The 26,827-nt window shown below is 42.3% G+C and overlaps 1 protein-coding gene across 2 annotated transcripts in view; it reads right to left on the bottom strand.

Moving 5' to 3' along the window:
- The window catches only part of RBMX2 (RNA binding motif protein X-linked 2), a 72,466-nt gene that overhangs the window by 13,801 nt on the left and 31,838 nt on the right, over nt 1–26,827 (bottom strand). For both annotated transcript variants that reach the window (XM_072123269.1, XM_072123270.1), the window contains exon 3: nt 20,606–20,657. In XM_072123269.1, the coding sequence (XP_071979370.1) occupies nt 20,606–20,657 (52 nt within the window). The remainder of the gene's footprint in view (nt 1–20,605; nt 20,658–26,827) is intronic.

Here is a 26,827-nt window from a genome sequence, read left to right as displayed (position 1 = left end):
TTCTATTCTTTGAACTCCTTTCTCAAGATATGAGGTGTGAATACTCACACTTGGTGTACAACAGGCTTCCTTCTTTGGTCATAAATATACCTCTTGGGGGTAGTCAGGTGCCAGCTAACATAAGGTGCCAGCTTCCTGAGTGGTTGTAAAAAATAACTTTTGCTCTGCCAACTGGAACCTCATAACTGGAATGTACTTCAGTCCCTAATAAAATTAACAAGACAAAAAATAAAAGATATATACCGCTGGTGCCATATTATCACAGGTTTTTACCCCCCAAAAAAATAAAAATTGTGTTTTCACATTTTGTCTAAAAAGTAGAACATTTGAAACTTTGAAAATTGTAATTTTTTAAAATTTTTTCTTAAACTATTGAATCCACCCCCCCAAAAAAATTAAAAAAATTAACAGATCAGAGAAATGATGCTACTAACAAACTACAATGTCTCGTGGGAAAACAAGCTCAAAATCACAGGGATATGTTAAAAGTGTTTAAAAGGGTAGAGACACTGGTCAATTTTTTTTAAAAAAGGGCTGAGCCGTAACGTACAAACAGGCTACGTCCTTAAAAGGAAACCTACCATTTCAAATGGTCGGTGTAAGCTGTAAACACCGAGCACCAGTTCAGGGTGAGCTGGTGCCGGTGCTTAGTTTCGTTAGTGTTATAAACCGCGGTATCGCGGTTTTAACACTTTTTAAACTTTATAGCAGAAACTGCTTCGGCGCTGCGTGCGTGCGCACGATCGTGCGCGCGCCTACATAGGAAATGCCGCAGGTGTTGCGCGCGCACGGTCACGCGCAGCGCCGAAGTAGTTTCTGCTATAAAGTTTAAAAAGTGTTAAAACCGCGATACCGCGGTTTATAACACTAACGAAACTAAGCATCGGCACCAGCTCACCCTGAGCTGGTGCTCGGTGTTTACAGCTTACACCTTTAGCCGGTCCCCCATCTAAGGTTTGCTAACTTTTTCTATGCCATTGAACTTTAAAAATTGTGTTATGTTATAGAATGTACTGAATGCTCACTAAAATGTTTTGGAAGTACAAAAGGAAAGAGCAAAGAATGCATAAATTAGCGATCTAGATAAAAAAGCAAGGGCATTTCAGGAAAAGAAAAGGCTAACAAACCTCAGAGGGAGGGACTGGCTAAAGAATCTGCGTTGAAGAGAGGCTTTGTGGATTATGTCTATAACTTCTTCAGACAACCTAGGGTCAAAGAACCATAGGGAGTCTGAAAAATAAAAATAATAATAATAAAATAATAATAAATAATAATAATATGATGATATCACCCCCCCTTTCCCTAGAACTTATAGAAATAAACAGTAAAAATCAAACACATTAGGTATCGATGCGTCTGAAAATGCCCGATCAAAATATAACGGTTTATATGTGTTTAACCCCGTAACGGAAAACAGCGCCCAAAGTCGAAAATGGCCCTTTTTTGCCATTTGAAAAGATATTAAAAAAATGCTATAAAAAGTGATCAAAAGGTTGTATTAAACAGAGGCTGAGACACAGACTTACATGCTGTAGCTCTGCTACATCTCACACATATCTGCCTGCCTCCCCGATCTCCGGATCACTTATCTGCTTGTAGTTTCCAGCCTCTCTCTCTCTGCTCACCATGTCCTGACAGTGGGCAAGGCTACAGACACAGAGCAGAGACAGACAGAAAACTCATTTGTACGTTCTCAAACATAAATCCATGATGGCGGCCTGACCCCAAGTCAGTAGTTACAGGGTCGTTTCTAGGGGCAACTGAAATTCCGTACACCAGGACTGATAGACATATGTTGGACTTATATCTGTGAAATGCTGTATTTTTGTCAATAACAGTGAAATAGAGTATGCGTTATTTTGTTATCTTCGTGGGTATACCACTAACTATTGGATGCTGAGCCAACTTTTTTGGAGATTGCATTATCACAGATTGGAACTCTTTGTACTAATTTCCTTCCAAGGTGTGGGAGCAAATACAGTTTTACTTTCATTAGTTTGTTATGTTGTTCGCTGGTTAGATCAAGTGATAATAAAAGTATTATTACTTCCCCTGCGTGGGAAGATGATCTATTGCATTTTCTAATTGAGTTCACGCACTTTAGTATTATATGGCATATTTGTGCTTCTACCCCCTGCGAGGGGAAAACTTGGTGTATTGTGCCTTGATAGACTTTTTGTCTTCTCTCAAGTAAAACCTATTGAAATTAAACAATTAAATCTAAAACTAGAAAAAAAGGAGAATGAAATGTGGTATGAACTCTCGGATAGGTATGAAATATTACCACTGTATAAGGCATTGGTTTGGCCTAATCTGGAATATGCCATCCAGGTGCCCTGCCTCACTCCCTTTTGAAGTGGGAAGATTTTTGATAGAAACCCAGGGGTGTGCAAAGCACCCAAGAAAGTGCAAAAGGGTTCTGAGAAGGTGACCCAGGCAGGATTTAAGGAGTCACATCCAGGGCTAAAGTGTAGATCCAATCCGAGTGACCAAGTGTAAATCCTACTTGCGGAGGTGAAATAAGATATGGCATGATAATGGCTTGTCTATTTGCAAAGATCTTTGAAAAACTTTAATAAAATTGATTGAACATAAAAATAGTTTCCACATATCGGACCACTCCCCATTACAGATGGACTTGGCAGACGTGAGCCCCAAGGGTACCGACATCTTATGGAGATTCCCTTCCTTCCTAACGAAGGACGAGAATTTTTTGAATCTAATGCAGGGTTGGTGGCAGGAATATTTGGGGAGTAACAGCAAACATGCTACGGACCCACCACTGTTCTGGGAGACAGGAAAAGTAGTAATGAGACACATACTATCATGGCCTTAAAAAAGCAACACACAGACAATACCAACAGGCGAGCGGGGAGGTTCGAAGGATGTACACTGAATTCTTATCTCAACCAACATCAGATAACAAAGAGCGGTGGATGCGAGCACAAAGAGAATATTTAGGGTGGGCGGAAAGGAAGGAAGGATTTGTTCGTTCACAGTTGGACGTGGAATTACATAGGTACGGGGACAAGTCAGGCAAGTTTTTAGCTAATCTGGCAAAAGGAAAAAAAGGGCACCGATCCATACTCTCAGAATGAGAGACAGAAATGGGGAAGTAAGGACTGACCCAGCTGGGATTAACGCATTGGTGGGGAAATTTTACGAATCATTGTATTCGGGCCCCATAACCAGCGAGGAGTTGGGGAAAACGACAAAGTAACACTCCCCAAACTGACAACGGATCAGCTACAGACATTAAACGCCCCCATCACGGCGGACGAGATACAAAATGTCATCAAAATATTCCAAATGGCAAAGCACTAGGGCCGGATGGCTATTCGGGGGAATTTTATAAGGCAATGCGCACCCAGTAAGCGCCAGTCTTGGCACCTCTATTCACAAAATTCACACAGGGGATCCCACTATCCACTCACATAAATACTGCATATGTAAAATTGATACCCAAAGAAGGGAAAGACCAGGAAGACCCTTCATCTTATCACCCAATTTCTTTGATTTACTTGGATTTAAAAATGTTGTCCACGAATGTTATTCGCGAATCGGCTGACGCCCATTATGCCCACACTTATATCACTGCTGCAAGTGGGCTTTACAACTGGACGCTCAGCAGTAACAAATTTACGTAGAGTACTGTTGGCCTTAGATGTCACTTCCCACTGCCCTGTGGGCAGTAAGACGCCTGCCCTGGTCACTATTGATGCAGAAAGAGCATTTGAAAATGTATGTTGGGAGTGGCTAGGGCAGGTGCTTGATAACATGGGGTTTACGGGTCCATTCAGAGAATACTTATTAGTACTGTATCGGGGGGCGTGGTTGAGAGTGAACACCCTGGGTTTATTTCTAAACCGTTCGCTTTACTGAAGGGTACACGCCAGGGCTGCCCGCTCTCGCCCTTGCTGTTCAATCTTGCGCTAGAACCACTGGCAGAATCGCTGGCAACCTCTCCAGCGTTTGAGGGCATCAAGGTAGGAAATTCATCGCTCCGGGTTGTCCTCTTCGCGGACAGGAAGTAGGGCAAAGGCAGGTGCCCTCCCCTGCAGCAAGCGCTTACTTGGGCTCCAGTATATTTTTGAAGGTCGAGGAATCCCCAAGTACCAGGGTTGCCAAAGTTTGAAGAACTTCACTGATGTGCCATTTATATCCGCCATTATTTCTTCCATGTGGAAGATCTGGAGCATTTGGTGGGCCCAGTCAGAAATAGGAGTCACGGAGGAGCACCACTTTCAAGGGATTACTGAGCATGCTGCCATTAAGGAGAATGTAAGCTTGCTACGCATTTGTTTCCCAATCTCGCCGGGAAGTATGGGCAGCAAGGCTCTTTCCGATTCACCAGCATCTGGGCGTTCAAATAGGTCTTTGAAATTTCAAATACTTGGTTCCAGAAGGGGAGAGGTTTGCTGCATGAGCACCAGACATGGAGCAAGTCTCCCTTCAGGGAGCATCTGCATTAAACGCTGCCTCGGGGTCCAGGTGTCCAAGGAAATATCCTGAGAAAAGTTCCAACCATGATATGTGGGATGTCCCAGAATGAGGGCAACAGACCCCCAGAAGGTCATGCATGTGAAGATCCCCGTGAGCCAAATGGCCTAGAAAAATGGATCTAGAGAAAGCGGCAGGGAAATCCGGATTTCGGAATAGGGGAGTTAAGGGACTGAGTGGCCTGGAAAGAACTTTGGAAAATATTTTTAGATCCACATTGACCAGTGAGATAGCATGGTAAGAGGAGGGGCCCATAGACTTCTTTCCATCTTTAAGGTGGGGTTTGATATATGCTGGATTAAACAACTATTGGCCTTCCAATATCTTAGCAAAAAAACTGGACAAAAAAATTCCCCCAACTGTTGCCGATGCCTTGCCATTGGCCAAAAGTTTGAGAACTCCCTGCACCTTCTCTGCTGATATGAACGCATTTAAAGACAGGAGTTGCTCCTGGCAGAGTTTTGGAAGTTCAACATTAACTAGGAATCTATCAACCAGCGTAAAGTCCTTTTGATCTGTTGTTTCAGAGCCATCAGGCCGCTGATTTTTAGAATATGCACTTTTTGTCTTCCTTGTGGTATACAAATTTGTGCAATTCCAAATCCAGCTGGGAACGTACAAAAACTTCCTTCCTGCTTACCAAAGTATGAAAGTCTTCTGATGCTCTACCCCAAGCCTCTAACTCCTCGGTGGGATTATCTAGAATCCCTGGTACGCCCATCTAACGGTGTCGCTAGCTTCTTAACAGTGGGAATGAAAAGGAGCGGTTGATGAGTATCTGTAGTTTTTTGGGGTTTTTTTAATATACCAAGTGGTTGCTTTCCTTTAATTCCAGTAGGATTGGGACATAGTCCAAAATGACAATCAGGGATATTTGAGCCTTCAAGACCAAAGTCAAAAGATTGTGTTAACACAAAATAGTTTAATCTGTTGTGCGGGTGAAAGAAGTGTGTAAACTCCCTTTGGAGATGGTGGTAGGTCCTCCACTGCGACCAGGCTCTTTGCCTGGCATCCTCCACCCTCCTTGATGAAGGAGGATCATCTGCCCAATCATCTATCCGTAAAAAAGCCTCATCAGGTGTAATCTCCACAAAGGTTAGCACCTCCTGGGGGTCATCGAAGGAATGCTGTGAACCATCTTTGAGCCACATGCATAACAGAGCTGGGTGTACAAGCTGTAAACTGATGTGTTAGCTAGTGCAGAACACACTGGACCAAACAATTTGCTCCTGAGGGTCATCCAGAAAGAACAGGACCGTATGCCCCTAAGCTATAGTGCCGAGCGTAAATTTCTAGAATTACGAAGAATGTCATCTTTATCAGCATAGTTAAGGTGTTTAGAAATTGCTTGCCAAGGTAGGAGCTTTTAATCACCCAAAGGATTTGCTTCAGGGGTTTTTTGTAGGCCTATGTGGTATGCCCACTCAACGGTTTTTATCTTACCACTGTCCAAGACTCTTGCCAGACCCTTTTCAAATGCTTTGCACACGTCGCCCACAAGGAGGTCTTCTGGGGAAGCCACCAACCTCAGGTTACTGCGATGCAACCTATTTTCCAGGTGTTTAATCCCATTCAAATGTCGCTCCATGAAGAAATCTAGGCGCTTAATTGTGGTCACAGCGTCTGTCGTTGAGTAGGCCAAATGAAAAACACTTTCATTCACTTCCTCCAACACCATTCAATAACTTTTAGTTTTTTAACATTTAGTACTAAAACATCATAAGTCAAACAACCGCTTTCGAGCAATATTATATAGGTATAAAACATGAAGTGTAATAATAAGCATAAAAGGGATGCGGGGGTGGGGAAAAAGCGCAATGAATAGGGAAAATTGTAGTTATGACATAAAATGCCAAAATATATAATAATGATACTTTCACTGACATCATTACACACTAAGGCTACATTCACACGAACGTATGGAGGACGTATATACGGCCAACGTATATACGGCCGATATACGTCCCCCATACACTCCTATGGGCGCACGGCACCCTACGGGAGCGTTACGGTGCAGCACACGTGCGGCACCGTACCGTTCCGTACCCGGGAAAAAGATCTTTTCCCGTAATACGGCGCCGTGCGCCATAGGTTGCTATGGAGAGGGGCGGGGGTGAGCTGCGCTCACCTCCTCCTCCTCTCCCCGTACACTGCCGTTGCCCACTACGGTACGGTACGGGCGGGCAACGGCAGTGTGAATATAGCCTAAGGCAGGGGTCAGGAACCTTTTTGACAGAGAGCCATGAACGCAATATATTTTAAAATGTTATTCCGTAAGAGCTGTACCATATGCACATGTCCCCCTGTAGATAGGTAGTCCCAGTGTCACGGGTGCCCCTGCGATCTAGGTCTCAGATCGCAGGCACACACGTGCCCCTCTCTGTGGTGGCACCCCTTTTCAAGCTCACTCAACTCACCACTTTACGGCTCCCGCCCCGGCTGGCCAGCAAACGCGTCGGCGCCGATTGGCCTGCCAACTTCCCGGGTTCCTTTAAAGACCAACGGCTCCCAGCATTCCCCGTCTGATCTTAGTGCTTTATGCCTATGAGGAAGCTTTCCACAGTGTTTCCTTTCCAAGTGTTGACCTCCGATTGTGACCCCGGAGCTGTTCCCGATTCTCCTCCTTCGCTCCATCCCTGACCTTGCATCATTGCCGCCTGCCGTGACTGTCTGCCCATTATGGACCACGAGACTGCCTAGTAAACCTGCACTTTGACCCCGGCTGCCACCGTGATCAAGTCGCGCCAGTGGAATGACCTGGTTGTACCACGCTGTAGCAAGACCATCCTGCTTTGTGGCGGGCTCTGGTGAAGACCAGGTGCCACTTAGATTCCAGTCCCAGGTGTTTGCTTACATCATTGTTCCCAGTGGTCCAGGGGGTTCACTACTCCAAATCCTGACACTAACCACATGCCTCCCAGTAGTCCCAGCACATACTCCCAAGTAAATAGAAAGCCACAGCACATGCCTCCCTGTACATAGGTAGCCCCAGCACATGCCTCCCAGTACATAGGTAGCCCCAACACATGCCTCCCAGTACATAGGTAGCCCCAACACATGCCTCCCAGTACATAGGTAGCCCCAGCACATACTGACAGATGGGTAGCCACAGAACATACTCCCAGTAGATAGGTAGTCACAGAAAAAAAAAAATAAAAAAAAATTAATAGTTACTTACCAGTGCTACCTGCAGCTAGCTCCTTATCGCTCCCAAGCTCTTCTCCTTGACCCAGGCTTAGGCGATGGGTTCGTAAAAAGGACGTAGGCAGCGGTAACATTGCTGCCTGTGTCCAATGATCAGTCTAAGAGACACACAGCAGCCATCACTATTTATTAAAGATCTGTCTGAGAGCCAGATACAGCCAACAAAAGAGCCATATCTGGCTCCTGAGCCATAGGTTCCCTACCCCTGCACCAATGACAACTGCTCACCCAATCGAGTACACAGCAGCAAGCAGGAGAGGAGGGGTGAGGGCTGCATAGCCCTCCCCCCTTCATAGTTAACAGTGGCACATGGCCGTAAACACAAGGAGAGAGAAAGCATGTTCTTTTCCCCATACCACTACCAGGTGCCTATAGCCATCTATAGGAACCTATGTCCGGCTGCAAACTGGATATATATTCCCAACAACGGTTGCCTGAATGAGGCCTTAGGATTCAGTCGGATATAATCACATAGGACTGCACAATGACCTTGACATTTAGAAAATGGTGTGTGATTTTTTTAATTATGATTGTGCATGAAAATATACATCCACGCACACACGTTTCCCCGCTCCCCCGGGGCTGCAGGAATCTTCTAATCTCCTCTTTGTGGTAATACCCAGCTCTGAAGCCAGCAGATGCGATGGAATGTCATTAGAACATCCAGTTCAGAGCCAGGCACTGCCGTGAAAAAAAAAAAAAAAAAGAGGAGATGAGAAGACGATTCCTGCGGCCTCGGCGAGTGGGAAAAGATTTTTATTCTTTTACAAAGTTCTCTGGCGGTTGGGGACCACTGCACTAGAAAACAGTTTAGTCTTCATACAAGTAGGTATATTCTACTAACAAACTATTTATAGTAAACAATTGCTATAATAAATATTTACACACACTGCTCAAAAAAAATAAAGGGAAATAAAACATGTGTCAATCAATTTCACAAGCTGTTGTGCAAATAGACAACAGGTGGAAATTATTGGCAATTAGCAACACACACTTAGGCTGCGGTCACACGTGGCATTTTGAACCCGTTTTTAAGCAGTCTTAAAAAAACACATACGGTTTTTGAAAACGCATCCATTTTTGATCGTTTTTTCCAATAATCTTAATTAAAACTGATCAAAAACAGATGTGCTTGACGGACTGCTTAAAAAACTGGCCAAAAACAGGTTCAAAACGGCACGTGTGACCGCAGCCTAAGGAGTGGTTCTGCAGGTGGGAAGCTGGTAGCACGATGGACTTTACAACCCACACAAGTGGCTCAGGAAGTGCAACTCATCCAGGATGACACATCAATGCAAGCTGTGGCAATATGGTAGGAGTCATGGAGGGGAGGGGGTCATAGGAGGGCAACAAGCCAGCATCAGGACTGCTACCTTTGCAGTATAGGAGGAGCGCTGCCAGAACCCTGAAAAATAACCTCCAGCAGTATATAAACGTGCAGTAAGAAATGGACTCCCAGAGGTAATAGGGCCCAACGTCCAAAGATGGGGGATGTGCTCACAGCCCAACACTGTGCAGGACGCTTGGCATTTGGCAGAGAACACCAGGATAAGCAAATTCGCCACTGGCGCCCTGTGCTCCTCACAGATGAAAGCAGGTTCACACTGAGCACGTCATAGACATGAGACTGGAAACGCAGTGGAGAAAGATCTGCCGCCTGCAGCATCCTTCAGCATGACCGGTACGGCAATTGGTCAGTAATAGTTTGGGGTGGCATTTCGTTGGACGGCTGCACAGCCCTCCATGTGCCTGCCAAAGGTAGCCTGACTGCAATTAGGTACCAAAATAAGATCCTCAGACACCTTGTGAGAGCATATGCTGGTGTGGTTGGCCCTGGGTTCCTTCTAATGCCGGACTAGGGTTACACAAAGTATCAAAACCTTGATACTATCATACTCAGCTTCAATACCGTGTTTCTGAGACTCCCACTATCTGTCTGCAGGGTAATACCCAGAGAAGCCATCGGGCAGGAAGTCCTTTTAATAGAAATGTCGGGTTAACGGCAGAGCAGGGACCATGTCATCAGGGAAATATCATGAATTGTCCATATATGGTGTATCCACATCTCCCAGGGCTTCCCCTGACACAAAGGCACCAAATTATTTAGTTAAATAATATTTTTGCCCAGCCCGGGATTTAAACTCTCAACCTCAACCTGCCATAGAGATACAAGGGGAGATTTATCATTAGTCCTATGTAGCTTCTTGGTGTAAAATTGTCGCAAAGTTTTGCAAAAACATTTTTGCAATTTTTTCTAGCGAGGAAAAAACAACTCTAAAGTGGCAGAAAATGGCAGAAAAAAAATACACCACAGAGTGTGCAACACCACATTTAGCAACTGAGAATTTTCGTTAAACATACGTGCGACTATTGCAGAGCACACCACACAGTATTTATATATCACCGCGTCTCAAAATACCCTATCAAACTATAAAAAAGGTTAATGCCAGTGATAAACCCCGTAACGGAAAATAGCTCACAAATGTAAGAAATGCTACTTTTACACCATTTCACATCAAATAAAAAATGGAATAAAAAGTGATCAAAAATGTTAGCAATGAAAATGTCAACTCATTTTGCAAATAAAAAAATGACACCTCGCACAGCTCCGTACACCAAAGTATGAAAACGTCATTAGCTTATAAAAAGGCATAGGCAGATTTGCACTGCAGGTGTGATGGCTTCTACAACCAGTATTTCGTGAAAATGAGGTCCCTGGTGACAGGTTTTCTTTAAACTGTCATAACACTAAAGCTCTCCTCACAAAACATTGGTTGACCGTTACTGAGTGCATGTGTTTTAATGGAAACACTTATCAACAGTTCCGACTAGTTACTTTGTAACTTTGTTTTGGTGACATGGCCCCAAGTGATTTCTAATCCATTAACCCCTACGGGACACAGCATCTTTTGGCCTAAAGGACGCAGCCCCATTTTTCAAATCTGGCCTGTGTCACTATAAGTGGTTATAGCGTGGGAACGCTGTGAGATATCCAGGGGATTTTGAGATTGTTTTCTCGTGACACATTGTACTTCAAATTAGTTTAAAAATTTGGATGAAATCTTTTGCGTTTAGTTATGAAAAAAAACAAAATTTGGCAAAAATTTTGAAAAATTCTTTATTTTCAACGTTCTAAATTCTCTACTTTTGATTCAGAAAGTCATAGCACCCAAATAAATTCATAACTTACATTTCCCAAATGTCTGCTTTATGTTGGCATGGTTTTTTAAGATTCCACATATTTTACTAGAATGTTATGAGGCTCAGAATTTGGGTGCCATTTTTCACATTTTTTGTAAAATCGCCAAAACCTGTATTTAGATGGACCTGCTCAACTTCTAATTGACACTGAGAGGCCTAAATAATAGCGAGACTCGTAAATTACCCCATTGTGGAAACTACACCCCTCAACATATGAAAAACCACTTTTAAGAAGTTTGTTAACCCTTTACGTGTTTTATAGGGGTTAAAACAAAATGGAGGTGGAGTCTGCAAATTGTAATATTTTTTCACAATACACTCATTTTGGGTGGAAAATTTTACATTTCTAATGGATAAAATGAAAAAAGGCTCCACAAAGTTTGATACGCAATTTCTCCCGAGTACACCGATACCCTACATGTGGTGGTAACCTGCTGTATGGGCGCACGGCCGGGCATAGAAGGGAAGGAGGCGCCATTCAAATCAGATTTGCTATGTCACATTGTACAGGCTATAATTTTTTTCTTTTTTTTATTGTGCACCTATAGGGGCTTATTTCTTTTGCCACATGAGATGCACTTTTCTAATACATAATTTTGGGGCATCTATAGCTAATTGGTGAGATTTAATTAACTCTTTGTTGGTGGAGGAAATGAAAATCATCAATTTTTAGGAAAATTTTTATGTGTTTTTTTTTTTTGGCCGTTAACCATACCATGAAAATAGTATATTATTTTTATTCTTTGGGTCGCCACGTTTATGAAAATACTTCATTTATATATATTTTTTTATTTTTTCCCATTTTTACTGTATAAAAAGTAATTTGGCAAAATTGTTGTTAATTTTAGCATCACCGTCTTTCATATGCATAACTTTTTTATTTTTCACCTCAAAAATCTGTTTAAGGGCTTATTTTTTGCAAGAATGATAGCTCTTTTTAGTGGTCTTATATTAGATTGCGTAACTTTTTAAAATCACTTTTTTAGAGCATTTTTAAAGGGCATTAATAAAAAATCATCTTTAGCAGAGAGAGTTTTTTTAGGTTGTTTTTTACGGGGTTCACTTTGCGGATCTAATAACGATTCTGTTTTATTATACAGATTGTTACGGACGCAGGGATACCAAATATGTGGGGGTTTTGTGTATTTTATTCAATTGTACTGAATAAAAACTAATTTGGAGAAAATCTTATTCATTTTAGCATCACCATCTTTTTATATGCATAACTTTTTTATTTTTTGGCAGATAAATCTTGTTAGGGGCTTATTTTTTGCGAGAACAGTTGTTCTTTTTAGTGGGCTTATTTTGGAGTGCATAACATTTTTTAAATCACTTTTTAGAGCATTTTTTATAGGGTATTAATTAAAAATTATCTTTTTTTGGAATGTTTTTTGCGTTTTTTTCCTCCGGCGTTTACCGTGCGGGTCCAGTAACGATTCTGTTTTATTATGCAGATTGTTACGGACGCGGCAATACCAAATATGCGGGTTTTTTTTGTGTTTTTATGTTTTTTATACTTTATTAAGTTTTTTTATGGGAAAGTGACATTTTAGGGGCTTATATTTTTATGTATTAATTTTTTATTTATTATAATGTGTAGTGTTAACTGTTTTTGCATATTTTTACTTATACATACTTGAACTTAAACCAGTGATGCTCTGATCACTGGTTTAAGTTCAATACACTGCTCTACAATACTATTTTATTGTAGAGCAGTGTAAACTGTCTGAGCAAGCTTGCGCATGCTCAGACAGTTTACAGCCAGACCCGGAAGGGGTCTGGCTGCCATGGAGACCGGGCAGCTCCGGGGCACATGCCAGTCCTCGGAGCTGCCCGGAAGAGGATCGGATCCCCCGGTAAGCGGCACAGGGGATCCGATCCACAGCGCTAACACCGTTACACGCCGCGGTCATGTTTGACCGCGGCGTGTAAGGGGTTAACACCCGCGATCGGAGCCGGCTCCGATCGCGGGTGTTAGCGCAGGCTGTCAGCTGTACTAGACAGCTGACAGCCGCTGCTTCTGGTACCGGCTCCGTTCGTGAGCCGGTGCCAGAAGCAGGACGTTATAGAACGTCCCCGTGCGCTAAGTATCTAGCCCCGGGGACGTACTATAACGTCCAGGTGCGCCTAGGGGTTAAAAAGGATTGTGTTTAATTCAGGCCATTGAAATCAATTCAAAAATTGGTACCACATGGGCATATTTAATCATCATGTGCTTATATCCTTAACCCTTTAAAAACCTGGCCCTTTATTGTTTTTTCATTTCCATTTTTCCATTCCCCACAATCAAAAAAACTAACTTCTGGCGCTGATAACTTTTTCATACTTTGGTGTAGGAGCTGTGGGCGGCGTAATTTTTTTGCGACTTTTGATTTTGAGTTTTCAATGCTACCATTTGTATGACCTTCTGATCACTTTTTATTGAATTTTTTATATTTTTCAAAAAATGTCAATTTCAAATTAGGGCACTTTCAGTTACGGGGTGTCACGGCGAGGGCGCCGCTGCGTCACGTGACGTGGGGTGCAACTGTACGGGTTAATTTAGCCTACTCAAACTTGCGCTCACCTTTCACTCACGACACAAATTGAGCATAAATCACACCTCATACAGCTCCAGCAGATATTATCAGCTGCCACCACTTGCTGTATTTATACTGGGACCAATAAATATCCCACTCTACATCCACTCTTGCTTCTCAAGCAGTCACCTTCTCAGTTTGGTTCAGGTTTCAGAACCTCCCATTCATTAATTAGTCCACAGGGTCATTCAGGATTGGGCAAAGTGTTAATGAGGGGGGAGAGTCCAGGAATATTTAAACAGTTTATTTGTTTACAAATCCCTAGATGCAAGGATGCATTTTAAACTTATTTTTACTTTTACTATTTTTCAGACACCCTAGGGTACTTTTTTTATTTATGAATTTTCCATTTTTAAATCCAACAATAACACATTATAACATTAGACTACGGCGCAGCGTAGTAATACTTGAAGATAGCAAAACAGCATAGGCAAATATCGCATTTGGTCAAATGGCATTCCAGTATCAGAAATAGATGACCATATCAGTACATATACAGTATGTAAACGCCGCGGTCGGAACTTAATGAACAAACATTCAGTCACCCACTCAAGCAGACACACAAAGACAGAACACTAACAACATATCACAGCACCCTCTCCTCATAGAAAGAAAAATGGGGGAGAGAGAGAAAGAAAAAAAAAAAAAAAACAAATTAAAAAAAAAAGGGGGGGGGGATTGGGAGGGGAAGCCAGGCAAAGGAATTTGTTTATGATAGATACTTTACACCACAGTGTTAGAGATCATGTTCCATCTAGACCAGTGATGGCAAACCTTTTAGACACCAGGTGCCCAAACTACAACCAAAACCCACATATTTTTCGCAAAGTGCCAATGCGTCAATGTAAGCAGTAACTTATAACTCCCTGCTCTGTCACATGTTTAAATTGTATAGGCACCTGAGGACACCAATACAGTAGAAAGAAGGTGTAGATCATTGTAGCTTCCTTTTAGGGTCCTGGGCTGCCTGGGACTGCAAGAGGCCTTGAGTCTGGTCTGGCGAACTCTGCGCTGGGGTGATGGTGCAGGTGCCCATGAAGAGGGCTCTGAGTGCCACCTCTGGCACCCGTGCCATAGGTTCGCCACCACTGATCTAGACCAAATAAATTCAAAATTTTTGAGGGCATTTTCTGTTATTGTATACAGAGTAATACATAGGGATAACCTTGTTAACCAGCGAAATCCATTTCTGCAGGGGAGGGGGGTCACGATCCTTCCAGGACATGATCACCACCTTACGTGTAGTACAGGACGAGTCTAAAGAAGATCCTATCATAATGGCCACCAATGACCTCATTTATTACTCCCAAAAGGCAAACCTTGGGGTTGGCTATATGAGGAAAGCTAAAATGACTGTTGAGGAAGGTTAGCACCTCTGTCCAAAATGCATTGACCCTGGGGCAGGCCCACACACAATGTAAGAAAGAACCGCAAGCTACCTGACATCTGTTTAGCCCCCATACGATTAAGTCTTGCCGGGATGTAGTAAATTCTGTGAAGGAATTTTGTTTGCACTAGGAAATCCCTAGCGCTCACCACTGAGTCAAAGTATGAGTGCTCAACTTCCCCCATTCCTCTTCTGAGAGGTCCGGGATATCCTCCCTCCAGCGCTCGTGAGCCCGATCAAATGGTCTAATTCCCTGTGCTTGCAGAACAGTGTACACTTGTGTGAGAGTTCTAGATAGATCAGGGGTTCCTAGCAGGGTTTCCAGTTTAGTGAATTCAGTTGTCAGTTTAGTGGACCCAAACTGGGCCTTAAAGGCGTGCCTCAGTTGGGAGTAGTGGAAGGAAGCCATGGGGGACAGGGAAAATTTCTCCCTCAGTTCACTAAGGGAGAGTAGCTCAGAGTTTGAGGATAGCAATCAAAAAAACTGAACTTGACACCTGCAGCCCCCCACATCATCCACCCAGGTAGGGAGAGAAAGTGTGGGAACCAAGGGTTTAACCAAATGGGAGATCGGGGAGACACAGGAGGGGGAGAGGTGGGGCTGACTAGTAATTGAGCTTGTCGCCAGCATACTGCTACTGTGCGCAAAGGAATTGGGATTGAGGCCGGGGATTTGTACCTATAGAGAAGGTTCGTAAGAGCTTCATATGACCCCATCAGAGACCCTGCCAAAGCAGTAGCTGCATTCCCCCTATGTCAATCCACCACTGTGCGTAGACAAGTTGGGACGCCACGTAGTAAAGGTATAGGTCAGGTGCCGACCCTAGGGTACTTTTACCCTAGGATATACTGCCATTCATTACTTTTTGAAGCCGCCACCAGCAATGTGCGGGTAACAGCCGCGATTGGTGCTAGCACTGATCGCAGGTGTTTCTGGCAAGCCTTTGCTGCAAAATGCTATGGAGAGGGCTCAGCCCGTGAGTCCCCCTCCATTCACCAGCAGCCGCCCTGTGGCGTGATATTACGTCACAGGTCGTTAAAGGGTTAATCAGACTGTTGGCAAACAAGAAAGTGTCCCACACAAGGTTGTCAGGGTGATTTGGGAGCTTATAGACTCACATTGATATTTATATTGAGTATCATGAGGAATTAACCCCTTCCCGACATTTGACGTAATAGTACTGCATGGCGGGAGGTGCGTTCCCGCAAAATGCAGTATTATTACGTCAAGCTTCTGGCCCCGGCTCCTAAACGGAGCCGGGGCCAGAAGCTGCGGGTGTCAGCTATATATCATAGCCGACACCTGCTCCTAACACCCGCGATCGGAGATTTCTCCGATCGCGGGTGCTAACCCCTAACACGCCGCGGTCACGCTGACCGCGGCGTGTTAGAGGCATTTAAAGTTTAGCAAAAGGGAATCGGACCCCCCCCCCCAGCGCTTACCGGGGGGGGTCCGCTGCTCCGATCTCCTTCTGGCAGGACCCGGCTGTAAGACACTGGGCATGCGCAGCATGCTCAGTGTCTTACATTACACAGTGCAATACATCTGTATTGCACTGTGTAACCTGTAAAAAAGCTTGAACAAGTGATCAGATGATCACTTGTTCAAGCTTAGATGTCATTAACTGTAAAAAAAAAAAAAAAGTAAAAATAAATAAAGGTTTTTTAAAATAAAAATAAATAATAAAAGAAAGTGAAAGTCCACCCAAACACCACATTTCCCTGTACACAAGTAATAAAGTATAAAAAACACTAAATCACCAAAAAAACCCACTTATTTGGTATCGCTGCGTCCGTAACAATCTGTACAATAAATCCTAATCATAATTGGACCCCCTCGGTGAACGTGGTAAAAAAAAAAAAAAAAAAAACCCAAAAACTTGCCAAAAATGTAAACATTTTATCAAATTGCTTTACAAAAAAATGTTCTAAAAAGTTATCCAAAAAAGTTACAAGCACCAAAATGATACCAATGAAAAGAACAACTTGTCACGCAAAAAATAAGCTTACAACCAGCTCCGTCAACCAAAAAATACTATAGTTATGCTGCTATAAAAATGGAAATACTAAAACAAATGCAATTTTTTGTATTCTAGTTTTCCTTCAATAAAATTGGACAAATATGAAATAAACTATATAAATGAGGTATCACCGTAATCGTAGTGATCCGTAGAATAAAGATAAAGAATTGATGATTTCATTTTCCTCCACACGTAAAAAGTTAATAAAATTGCTTCAATAAGCTAAAAACCCACTAAAATGAAGGTTTTTTTTACAGTGCATCTCATCTTGCAAAAAATAAGCTAAATTGCTTAAAAAATAAATAAAGATTGTATAGCCTATTCCCAATGCGCTTTGTTATAGAACGGTGCGGCGGGTAGGGACTTGCCAACAGGGTTCAGACACAGTGATCGGGGCAAGATGGCGGCTGTTCCTGACGGCCATCCATCCTGCCCCATGGACCAGAAGGGTTACGTCCCCCCCACATGATCGCTGCTACTGGCTCATCAATTCAGACCAGCCAATAGCAGCGAATTTACTTATGACGTCAGTAATACCGATCACCATGTCTGTAGACACGGTGATCGGGGCAGGGTGGCGGCTGTTCCTGACAGCCACCAATTTTGCCTTGCGGTCCAGAGGGGTTTTGTTATCCCCCTCTGTCCATGTTTGCCGCTATTGGCTGGTCCATTTGGTCCAGCCAAAAGTAGCAATATTTGTCACAATGGGCATCGCTAGGGTGAATAAGAGCAACACTTGGCAATAATTTCCCTACGAAAAAACAAGATTTGGTACAAAAGCGCTGGCCGTGTACATTGTACAGATTATGGTCTACAACTCTTACGAGCTGTTCCAATGTGCAGGTCCTGCCGTATCATTTCTCCATTTTCAAGAGGAAGATATTAGGAAACTAATATTGGGACAAGAAGGACGGGGCCCCAGTACCTCTGGTTTAGATGTTCCTGTGTTTTGCCAGGACAGCATTTTCCCGGTGAGTTCTGCTGCTTCTAATGGTAGGACTCAATAAAGAGTCTGTTCCAAAAGAGAAGTTAGGATGGACACTACATACTACTAAGAGACATGCGACAACTCCAGAGTGACAAAAGTTTAGTTGGTCCCTTGGTATATTCCACCTCCCTATACGCAACACATTCACAATTCACGCCCAACCTGTTGTGAATTAATTTCGGTAAAATGAATAATTGTAACAACTGTTAGGTTACGATGCTCCCTATAACCCTCCATTATTTCATAAGGGGCGCCACATAATGGGCACTGAACTTTCCAGAAATAATTGTAATTTCCATCTCGGACTCTATTGCACATCACCTATATGTTCAAAATGCTCATTTCACCACATGTATTACACTATACCACATATTACACCTTGCTATATTCCCCAAGGGGTGTACATTCAACAATTAGGGTCACTTTTCGGGTTTTCCTCTGTTTTGGTACCACTACGGCTCTCCAAATGTATCCTGACACATATGAAGGATTTCTGTCAAATTTGGCCACTAAAAGACAAACATCCCTCTTTTCCTCTACTGTGCGCCCATAAAGCATTTTATATGCACATGTGGGGTACTTCTACACTCGGGAGAAATAGTTTTACACCTTTTTTGGGGTTATTTAATATATTATCCCTTGTGGCTTACATAAATTAGGGGTAAAGTGACATTTATAGGAAAATTTTCACCTTTTTAATGTTTAGGGCCTAATTGGATCATTCACCTGTAGGGGCAAATACATATATTACACATTGCAAAATTCTCTAAGGGGTGTGCATTCAAAAATTAGGGACACTTTTTGGATTCTTATCTGTTTTATACCACTAGGGTTCTCCAAATGCATGTCAAACATTTCTGTCAAATTTGGCTTCTAAAAGGCAAACATCCCCCTTCCCTTTTACTGTGCGCCCATACAACATTTTATATACACATGTGGGGTACTTCTACACTCGAGAGAAATAGGTTTACACATTTTGGGGGGGTTATTACATTTTTTTTTATCCCTTGTGGCTATAAAAAATTAGGGGTAAAATGACCTTTATAGGAAAATTTTTAACTTTTTCCTATTTAAGTCCTAATTAAATCAAACACCTTTATGGACAAACACACATATTACACCTTGCTAAATTCTCTAAGGGGTGTGCTTTCCAAAATGGTGAAACTTGTTGGGGTTCCCCTCTGTTTTGGTACCACTACGGCTCTCTAAATGCATCATGCTAGTACACATTTTTTTGGGGTTGTTTCATCTTTAATGCCTTATGGGATACAAAAATTAGCCGTAAAAGTGACTTTTTTGGGAAAATGTTCATATTTTTCCTTTTAGGGACCTATTTGAAGCAAACACCTGTAGGGGAAAATACACATATTACACCTTGCTAAATTCTCCAAAGGGTGCACTTTCCAAAATGGTGACACTTGTTGGGGTTCCCCTCTGTTTTGGTACCACTAGGGCTCTCCAAATGCATCCTGACACAAGTAAAGGATAATTGTCAATTCTGGCTTCTAAAAGGCCAAAGCCCCTCATTCCCTTCTGAGCCCTACTGTGTACCCATACAACACTTTATATGCAAAAGTGGTGCAGTTCTATGCTTAGGAGAAATAGTTCTACACATTTATGGGGGTTGTTTCATCTTTTATCCCTTGTGGCTTACAAAAATTTGGGGTAAAAGTGACTTTTTTGAGAAAATTTTCACCTTTTTCCTTTTTGGGGCCTAATTGAATCAAACACCTGTTGGGGCAAATACACAATTTACACCTTGCTAAACTCTCCAAGGGGTGTACTTTCCAAAATGGTGTCTCTTGTTGGGGCTTTCCTCTGTTTTGGTACCATTATGGCTCTCCAAATGCATCCTGTCACATGAAAACTTTTTCAGCCATATTTGCCCTCCAAAAACGAAACAACGCTCTTTCCATTCCAAGTGCCCCCCTGTGTCCGTACAGCAGGGTACAGTGACAAAATGGGTATTGGCATACTCAGGAGGAATTGCCCTCAACATTGTAAAATGCAGTTTCCTTTTTAACCCATTGTGAAGGTGCAAATTTTAGTGTTCAATGAATCTATAGTAAGATAAAATTACATTTCTGTAATTTCACTTTCATTTATCTTTCACCCTCATGAAACGCTCATAGGGTTAACAAAATTCCCAAAGGTTGTTTTGAATATTTTGAGGGGTGTAGTTTCTAAAATGGTGTCATTTGTGGGGGTTTTCTGTCATGTGGGCCTTATAAAGTCACTTCTAACTAAATTGACCCTCCAAAAGTAGGTTTTGATGATTTTCGTGAAAATCTGAAAAATTGCACCTAAAGTTATAAGCCTCCTAACATCCTAAAAAAAGTAAAAGATGTTTGAAAAATGATGCCAAGTTAACTAACATTTTCCATATGTCTGCTTTATCAAGTTATTTTAGTGATATGACCAACTTTCCAAAAAGTAGAAAATTTTGAATTTGGAAAACATTGTTTTTTTCAAAATTTTTCCCAAATTTCCATTTATTTCATAAATAAATACTAAACATATTGATTAAATTTCTCAACCAACATGAAATACAATGTGTCACAAAAAAACAATTTCAAAATCAACTGGATATGTTAAAGTGTTCCAAAGTTATAACCATTTATAGTGACACAGGGCAGATTTGAAAAAATGGGCCGTGTCAGGAAGGTGAAAAGTGGCTTCAGCATTAAGGGGTTAAAGAAAACAAGTATGATAGTAAGAAACTCACTGTGAAAAGACACAAATAATGTCACCTTCTGTCAGCTCATATGGCAGCCCACCTAAAAACAGAAAAAAATCATAACAACAATTGTTAACTATAGTTAACTATAGTTTCTAAAGATCTAAGCCACCTAAAGAAAAGTTTCCCACCAAGTGTATCTGAATTATAGCCACAACTCCCTCTCCAACCACAGGGCTGCCTAAATCTCTGAACATACCTAAACATACCATATAGGGTTTTATACCAATTCAATAAACACAAGAGTGAAAAACGGTTTCTATAAATCAAATATCTAAAAAAGGCCAACTTAATTTACAGAAAAGAGAAGGAGAGACAGCAATCCAAGTCCTGCACGATAGTTCATAAAGTGTGGTGCTCGCAGCCAAAGGTTCCAAAGCCAGAAGATTCCAAAGAATGAAGGCTTTATTCACATAAAAGGCATAAAATTTGCGACGTTTTGATTCACAATTAATCTTTCTCAATGCTTGAGAAAGATTCATTGCGAATCGAAACGTCGATTATGTGTGATCCCTTAGTTGTTATAGAGGCAGCGTGTCACGTGAGGGAAAGTGGGAACGCCCGCCTTATGGGCCGGAACCAGACACACGGAGACGGTCACGCCCATGACCGCGTCATCGTGGGGGCGGTGTCAAGCCGACGTCACTCACATCTCCTGCCCATCCCCTAGTACCGCCCCCGTATCAGCGACAAACGCAATCGCAAATCTGGGAAAATGTTACCCAGAGATCGCGATGCGCAGCCGCAGACCGGAGGGCAGAAACACAGGAGACATGGCCCGAGTGCATGTTGCGTTGAAAGAGCTTTTTATGTGGGAGAGTGTATATGAGGAAAGAGAGGAGACCATGGAAGAGGGGACAAAGACAAACACAGAAAACCACGTACATAGAAAAAGAGGGAAAGGACAAGGGGTCTAACCAAATATCATTTCAAATTATCCATACAGAGGAAGGAAAAGTTATGTATAATGAATTGGTTTATAAATTACAAAGTAACATCATTATAGCGATACGTGACTTGCTACAATTATAATAAAGTGCAGTTTGTGTGAAAGATAAAAATTTTTGTGAATGGTGGGTCACAAACATAAGTAATGAACTGTGAACCTTGTAATTGGGTTAACAAAAAGCCATGTGTTTAATGTGCAGTTTTCAATGATCTACAAAAAATTATAAATGATAAAAGAATGAACAAATATTGCATTCCATACTATACAAAGTTATCTTCATATAACATGATCAACTATTCGAATAAAGTGCATTAGAGCATAAATGTGCAAAACAAAAAATATAGCAAAATACAGTATAAAACTTAAAAGTGTTGTGTACTTATGCAGATTGTGCGATAAAGTGCCCCATATTTTATATTGTCAATTATCATAAACTAAAAGAATCAAAAAACGAATAAAAAAACAGTGATAGACATGTTACAAATACATATAATTTATATGTTCCAACCAAAGATACCCACCAAATTCTTATCTCACGCCCCATAATGTACCTCATATCCCAAAATACACTATACATTGTCAATTCATAGACCCAATAGACCCTCTTTCTCGGTTTGTGGGAGAGGGGGATATTTGGCGACGACGGGGTGTAGCTGGCCCGCCATGTGCAGTGCTGGCTGCGCTGTTGTTGACGATGTTTTGTTTATATGGCAGGGGACGGAGGATAGTCTTGATTCCTTTCATGCAGCAGCTGAATCGGAACAAATTCAACATAAAACTTACTTACAAATACAGCCAAACGGAGGTGGACTTTCTGGACATACGGATCAAGGTGGGTCCTGATGGTATTTTACAGACGGACATGTACAGGATGTCCACAGCTGTGAATTCGCTGCTGCATGCTTCGTCTGCCCACCCCCCGTCCACGATTAGGGAAATCCCAATAAGCCAATTTTTACGGGCCCGTCGCCTCTGCTCGTCGGAGGTAGATTTTAGGCAGCAGTCCCGCAATTTAACAGATAGATTTAGGGACAGAGGATACAGCAATAGAAGCATCGAAGAGGGACTCAATAGGGCAAGACGACAATCAAGATGTGAATTGTTGATGTCAGGGTCTTTTAAAAAAAAACAAAAAAAAAAAAAAACGAAGATAATTGTGTTAGATTTATTGCAACTTACAACGAGAAATGGATGGAGATCAGATCAATTTTGGCAAAATATTGGCCAATATTACAGACCGACATAACACTGAGGGAGGTTTTACAAGACAGACCAGCCCTGACCGCTAGACATAGCAAAAATCTGAAAGATCTACTAGTGAGGAGTCACTATGTGCCCAAGATTGAAAAACCCTTTGGTGAGAGAAACAAGAGACAGGGATGCTTTCCTTGCGGAGATTGTCTGTCCTGCCAAAATATCTTGAAAACACAGGAGTTCACTACTACAGATGGGATTAGAACCTTTAGAATTAAGGAATACATTTCATGCAGCAGTACAAAAGTGATCTAATATGCAACTTGTAGCTTTCCCCTGAGGGAAAAGACCATGACCCCACTGGAATTGAACCAATTAAAAACAATACCCCATCACTTCAAATTACATTATAACTGCGATCCTCAGTCCTTCCTTTTCTCTTGTGGTATTAGGTCTATGAATTGACAATATATAGTATAATTTGTGATATGAGGTACATTATGGGGTGTGACATAAGAATTTGGTGGGTATCTTTGGTTGGAACATATAAATTATATGTATTTGTAATATGTCTATCACTGTTTTTTATTTTGCGTTTTTTGATTCTTTTAGCTTATGATTCTTAACAATATAAAATATGGGGTACTTTATCGCACAATCTGCATAAGTACACAGTATAAGTTTTATACTGTATTTTGTTATATTTTTGGTTTTGCACATATATGCTCAATGCACTTTTTTCGAATAGTTGATCATGTTATATGAAGATAACTTTGTATAGTATGGAATGCAATATTTGTTCATTCTTTTATCGTTTATAATTTTTTTGTAGATCATTGAAAACTGCACATCAAGCACATGGCGCTTTGTTGACCAAAATACAAGGTTCACAGTTCATTACTTATGCATGTGACCCACCATTCACAAAAATTTTTATCTTGCACACAAACTGCACTTTATTATAATTGTAGCAAGTCACGTATCGCTATAATGATGTTACTTTGTAATTTATAAACCAATTCATTATACATAACTTTTCCTTCCTCTGTATGGATAATTTGAAATGATATTTGGTTAGACCCCTTGTCCTTTCCCTCTTTTTCTATGTACGTGGTTTTCTGTGTTTGTCTTTGTCCCCTCTTCCATGGTCTCCTCTCTTTCCTCATATACACTCTCCCACATAAAAAGCTCTTTCAACGCAACGTGCACTCGGGCCATGTCTCCTGTGTTTCTGCCCTCCGGTCTGCGGCTGAGCATCGCGATCTCTGGGTAACATTTTCCCAGATTTGCGATTGCGTTTGTCGCTGATACGGGGCGGTACCAGGGGATGGGCAGGAGATGTGAGTGACGTCGGCACCCGGCAGGATCATGTGACACCGGCGACATCGCCCCCACGATGACGCGGTCGTGACTGTTTCCGTGTGTCTTGTTCCGGCCCATAAGGCGGGCGTTCCCACTTTTCCTCAAGTGACACGCTGCCTCTATAAAAATTAAGGGATCACACATACACCTACACAGGCCCCCTGAGGAAGCGGTGGCACGCAAAACGCGCGTCAGGGTTTCCCATCCTTACACACCATATGCCATGGGTAAGTGAATCTACTATGATTCCTTTCAAAACTGCTTAAGTTACAATTTTTACAATCTTTGCACTTTGTTATACACAGTGGTATATTTTTTTTGACTATGCACCGGCACTTTAACTTGATATGATAAACAATTTATGTCTGCACTTTTGCATAGATATATTATTGGAGTTACTGTGATATGTACATATTGATGTGCCCTATGCAGCTATAGAGACTTGGTGTTGTATTGATCGACTTTATGGACCTTCAGGAATGATTAAAATGAATATCTTGTAGTCGATCGGGAGGACGGAGCACGGACGTGCAGCGCGTTGCGTGATGACGTAGCGCGACGTGCACGGAGCTGTCTGCCGGGAGTCGACCTGATTAATCCCGGCTCGGAGTGGAGCTAGTTTGGAGCATGGCGTCCTGGATCTGATGTGATGGTGTCGGATGTGAAGCAAGTACAATCCCTGATATAGCCCGCACCCTGAGGACGACCGACGCTGCCTCGCACCCGCCATAGGGGGAAGATCTACGGCTGGTCCGCCTTGCCGCTCCTGTCCGGATTATTTGGTTACCACTCTCTACAATCATCAAGCTTTTGAGCCTGGGGGGCGACCCCTGTGGATGGGAATCCTCGGGGAAACCTCTCAGCTGAAGAGAATAGGGAAGTGAGAGCCAGCGAACCCGGCTAGTGGATCCTATGTAAAGTTTGGCTGCATATTATTGTACTGCACCATGGAGAAGTCCGGATCCTTGCATCTGCAGGAGGGTGAGAAATCTCTGTGTTGGCGTATAAGCCAGGAGGTCCCATAAGTGAAAGTTTGTTTGCTTGTATTGGATCCTGTGCGCTTTCTAACCCCGGCTTACTAATCTCGTAACTTGCCTGAATACTTACCTCCTGATTCTCTTTGGAGTTTGTCAACAGCAAGTCTTTTGACTCTATGTCATGTATCAACCTCTGGGCTTTAAGCCTTTAGTGCTGTACTATCACTGAGTGCACGTGATTCTGTACACCATCCCCTAGTACGTTGGAGGAAGCCTCAACCTTGACTCTAGCAGTTGCCATACAATATCTCCTGTCTTGGATGGTAGAATTAACAATTGACATTGGCGCTAGAAGAAGTGGGGATTGCCCTGTTTTGTTGGCTGGATACAGGAGCATGAGATCTTTCTGCGCAGGTTTATGAATCAGGAGGTTGTATCAGTGAATCCTTTATATATTAACTCTTAACCTGCTTGGTCTGGCGTTTAACTTGCTGATCCATCCGGAGACTCACTTAATACTAGACCTCCTGTCTTTATGTCTCTATGCAATTTATCAACTCCTAAGCTCTAACGTATTATGATTAATATTTGTATTTGTCGCTGCATGCCATTTACTAACTTACTAATACGCTGGAGAATCCCCTGCTTTCACTTTAACAGACGCTAATTTTTCTCTCTTTGTATTGCATATTTAGCTAATATCTTGGGCAGGAGATTGTATTGTACCTCATATTTGACATCTATGAACTTATTGACAGAATATCTGCTATTTGTGTATATATTAACTGCCTATTTACTTATTTCTACTATTGTCGACACTCGGCCTTTTATCATCCCAAGTGCTAAAGAAACCACGAATATATTAAGGCATTGATGTGTTCTTGAATTGATTTGACCTGAGTATAAAAAAAAAAAAAAAAAAAAAAGTGTAATGGCTAACAGGAGGCTGGCAAAAAACGCGACTAAATCCCGACTATCTGATGCAGGGATCTCCCCAGGGGAGAAAAAGAGAGACGGGAAAATGGAGAGATATTTGCAGTCCCCTGGATCATCCCAAGGGAATCCTAAAAAGGTGGGGGAGGGTAAAAGGGCCCCAAATATAGAGAAGGAGGCTGTGGATATATCCCTGGAAAGATCCAGTGTTGAAGATATTAGTGGGGGAAATGAAAGTGCAGAGGGAGAGATTTCCCTTAAGGACATCTCTTCCCAAATCTCGCAGTGTCTCAACGCGGTGGGGAATGTCCTAAGGGAAATAGGAGATCTTAAATCCGAGGTGGGACTAATTAGACAAGATTTGAATAACCTGAAATCCCGAACGGAGCTAGTGGAAGAGAGGGTGGGGAAGGTGGAAGATATATCATCGGGGTTAGAAAAAAGGGTTAAACTCCTGGAAAAGAGAGAGCTGGAGGTCCACCAGAAGCTGCTGGACTTAGAAAACCGTTCAAGAAGAAACAATCTCCGTATTGTAGGGCTCCCGGAGGGAACGGAGGGTAGTGACATGACAAGCTTCATCTCAGAATGGCTGGTGGCTACGTTCCCAGAGGAGGTCCGGACCAGGGTCTTTCTGGTGGGCTCGCCCCCTAGGAATGTCCTGGTCCGGTTATTATCACCAAGAGATAGAGACAATATCCTTAAATCAGCTAGATCCCTCGACCTGAAATTCAATAATACCCCGATTATGATCTTCCCTGACTACCCACAGGAAGTGCAGAAAAAAAGGGCTAGTTA

The sequence above is a fragment of the Engystomops pustulosus genome, chromosome 9 (genome assembly GCF_040894005.1).
Source record: "Engystomops pustulosus chromosome 9, aEngPut4.maternal, whole genome shotgun sequence".
Lineage (NCBI taxonomy): Eukaryota > Metazoa > Chordata > Amphibia > Anura > Leptodactylidae > Engystomops > Engystomops pustulosus.
Note: the sequence above shows the minus strand (reverse complement) of the source record. Positions and strands in the feature narration are given on the sequence as shown.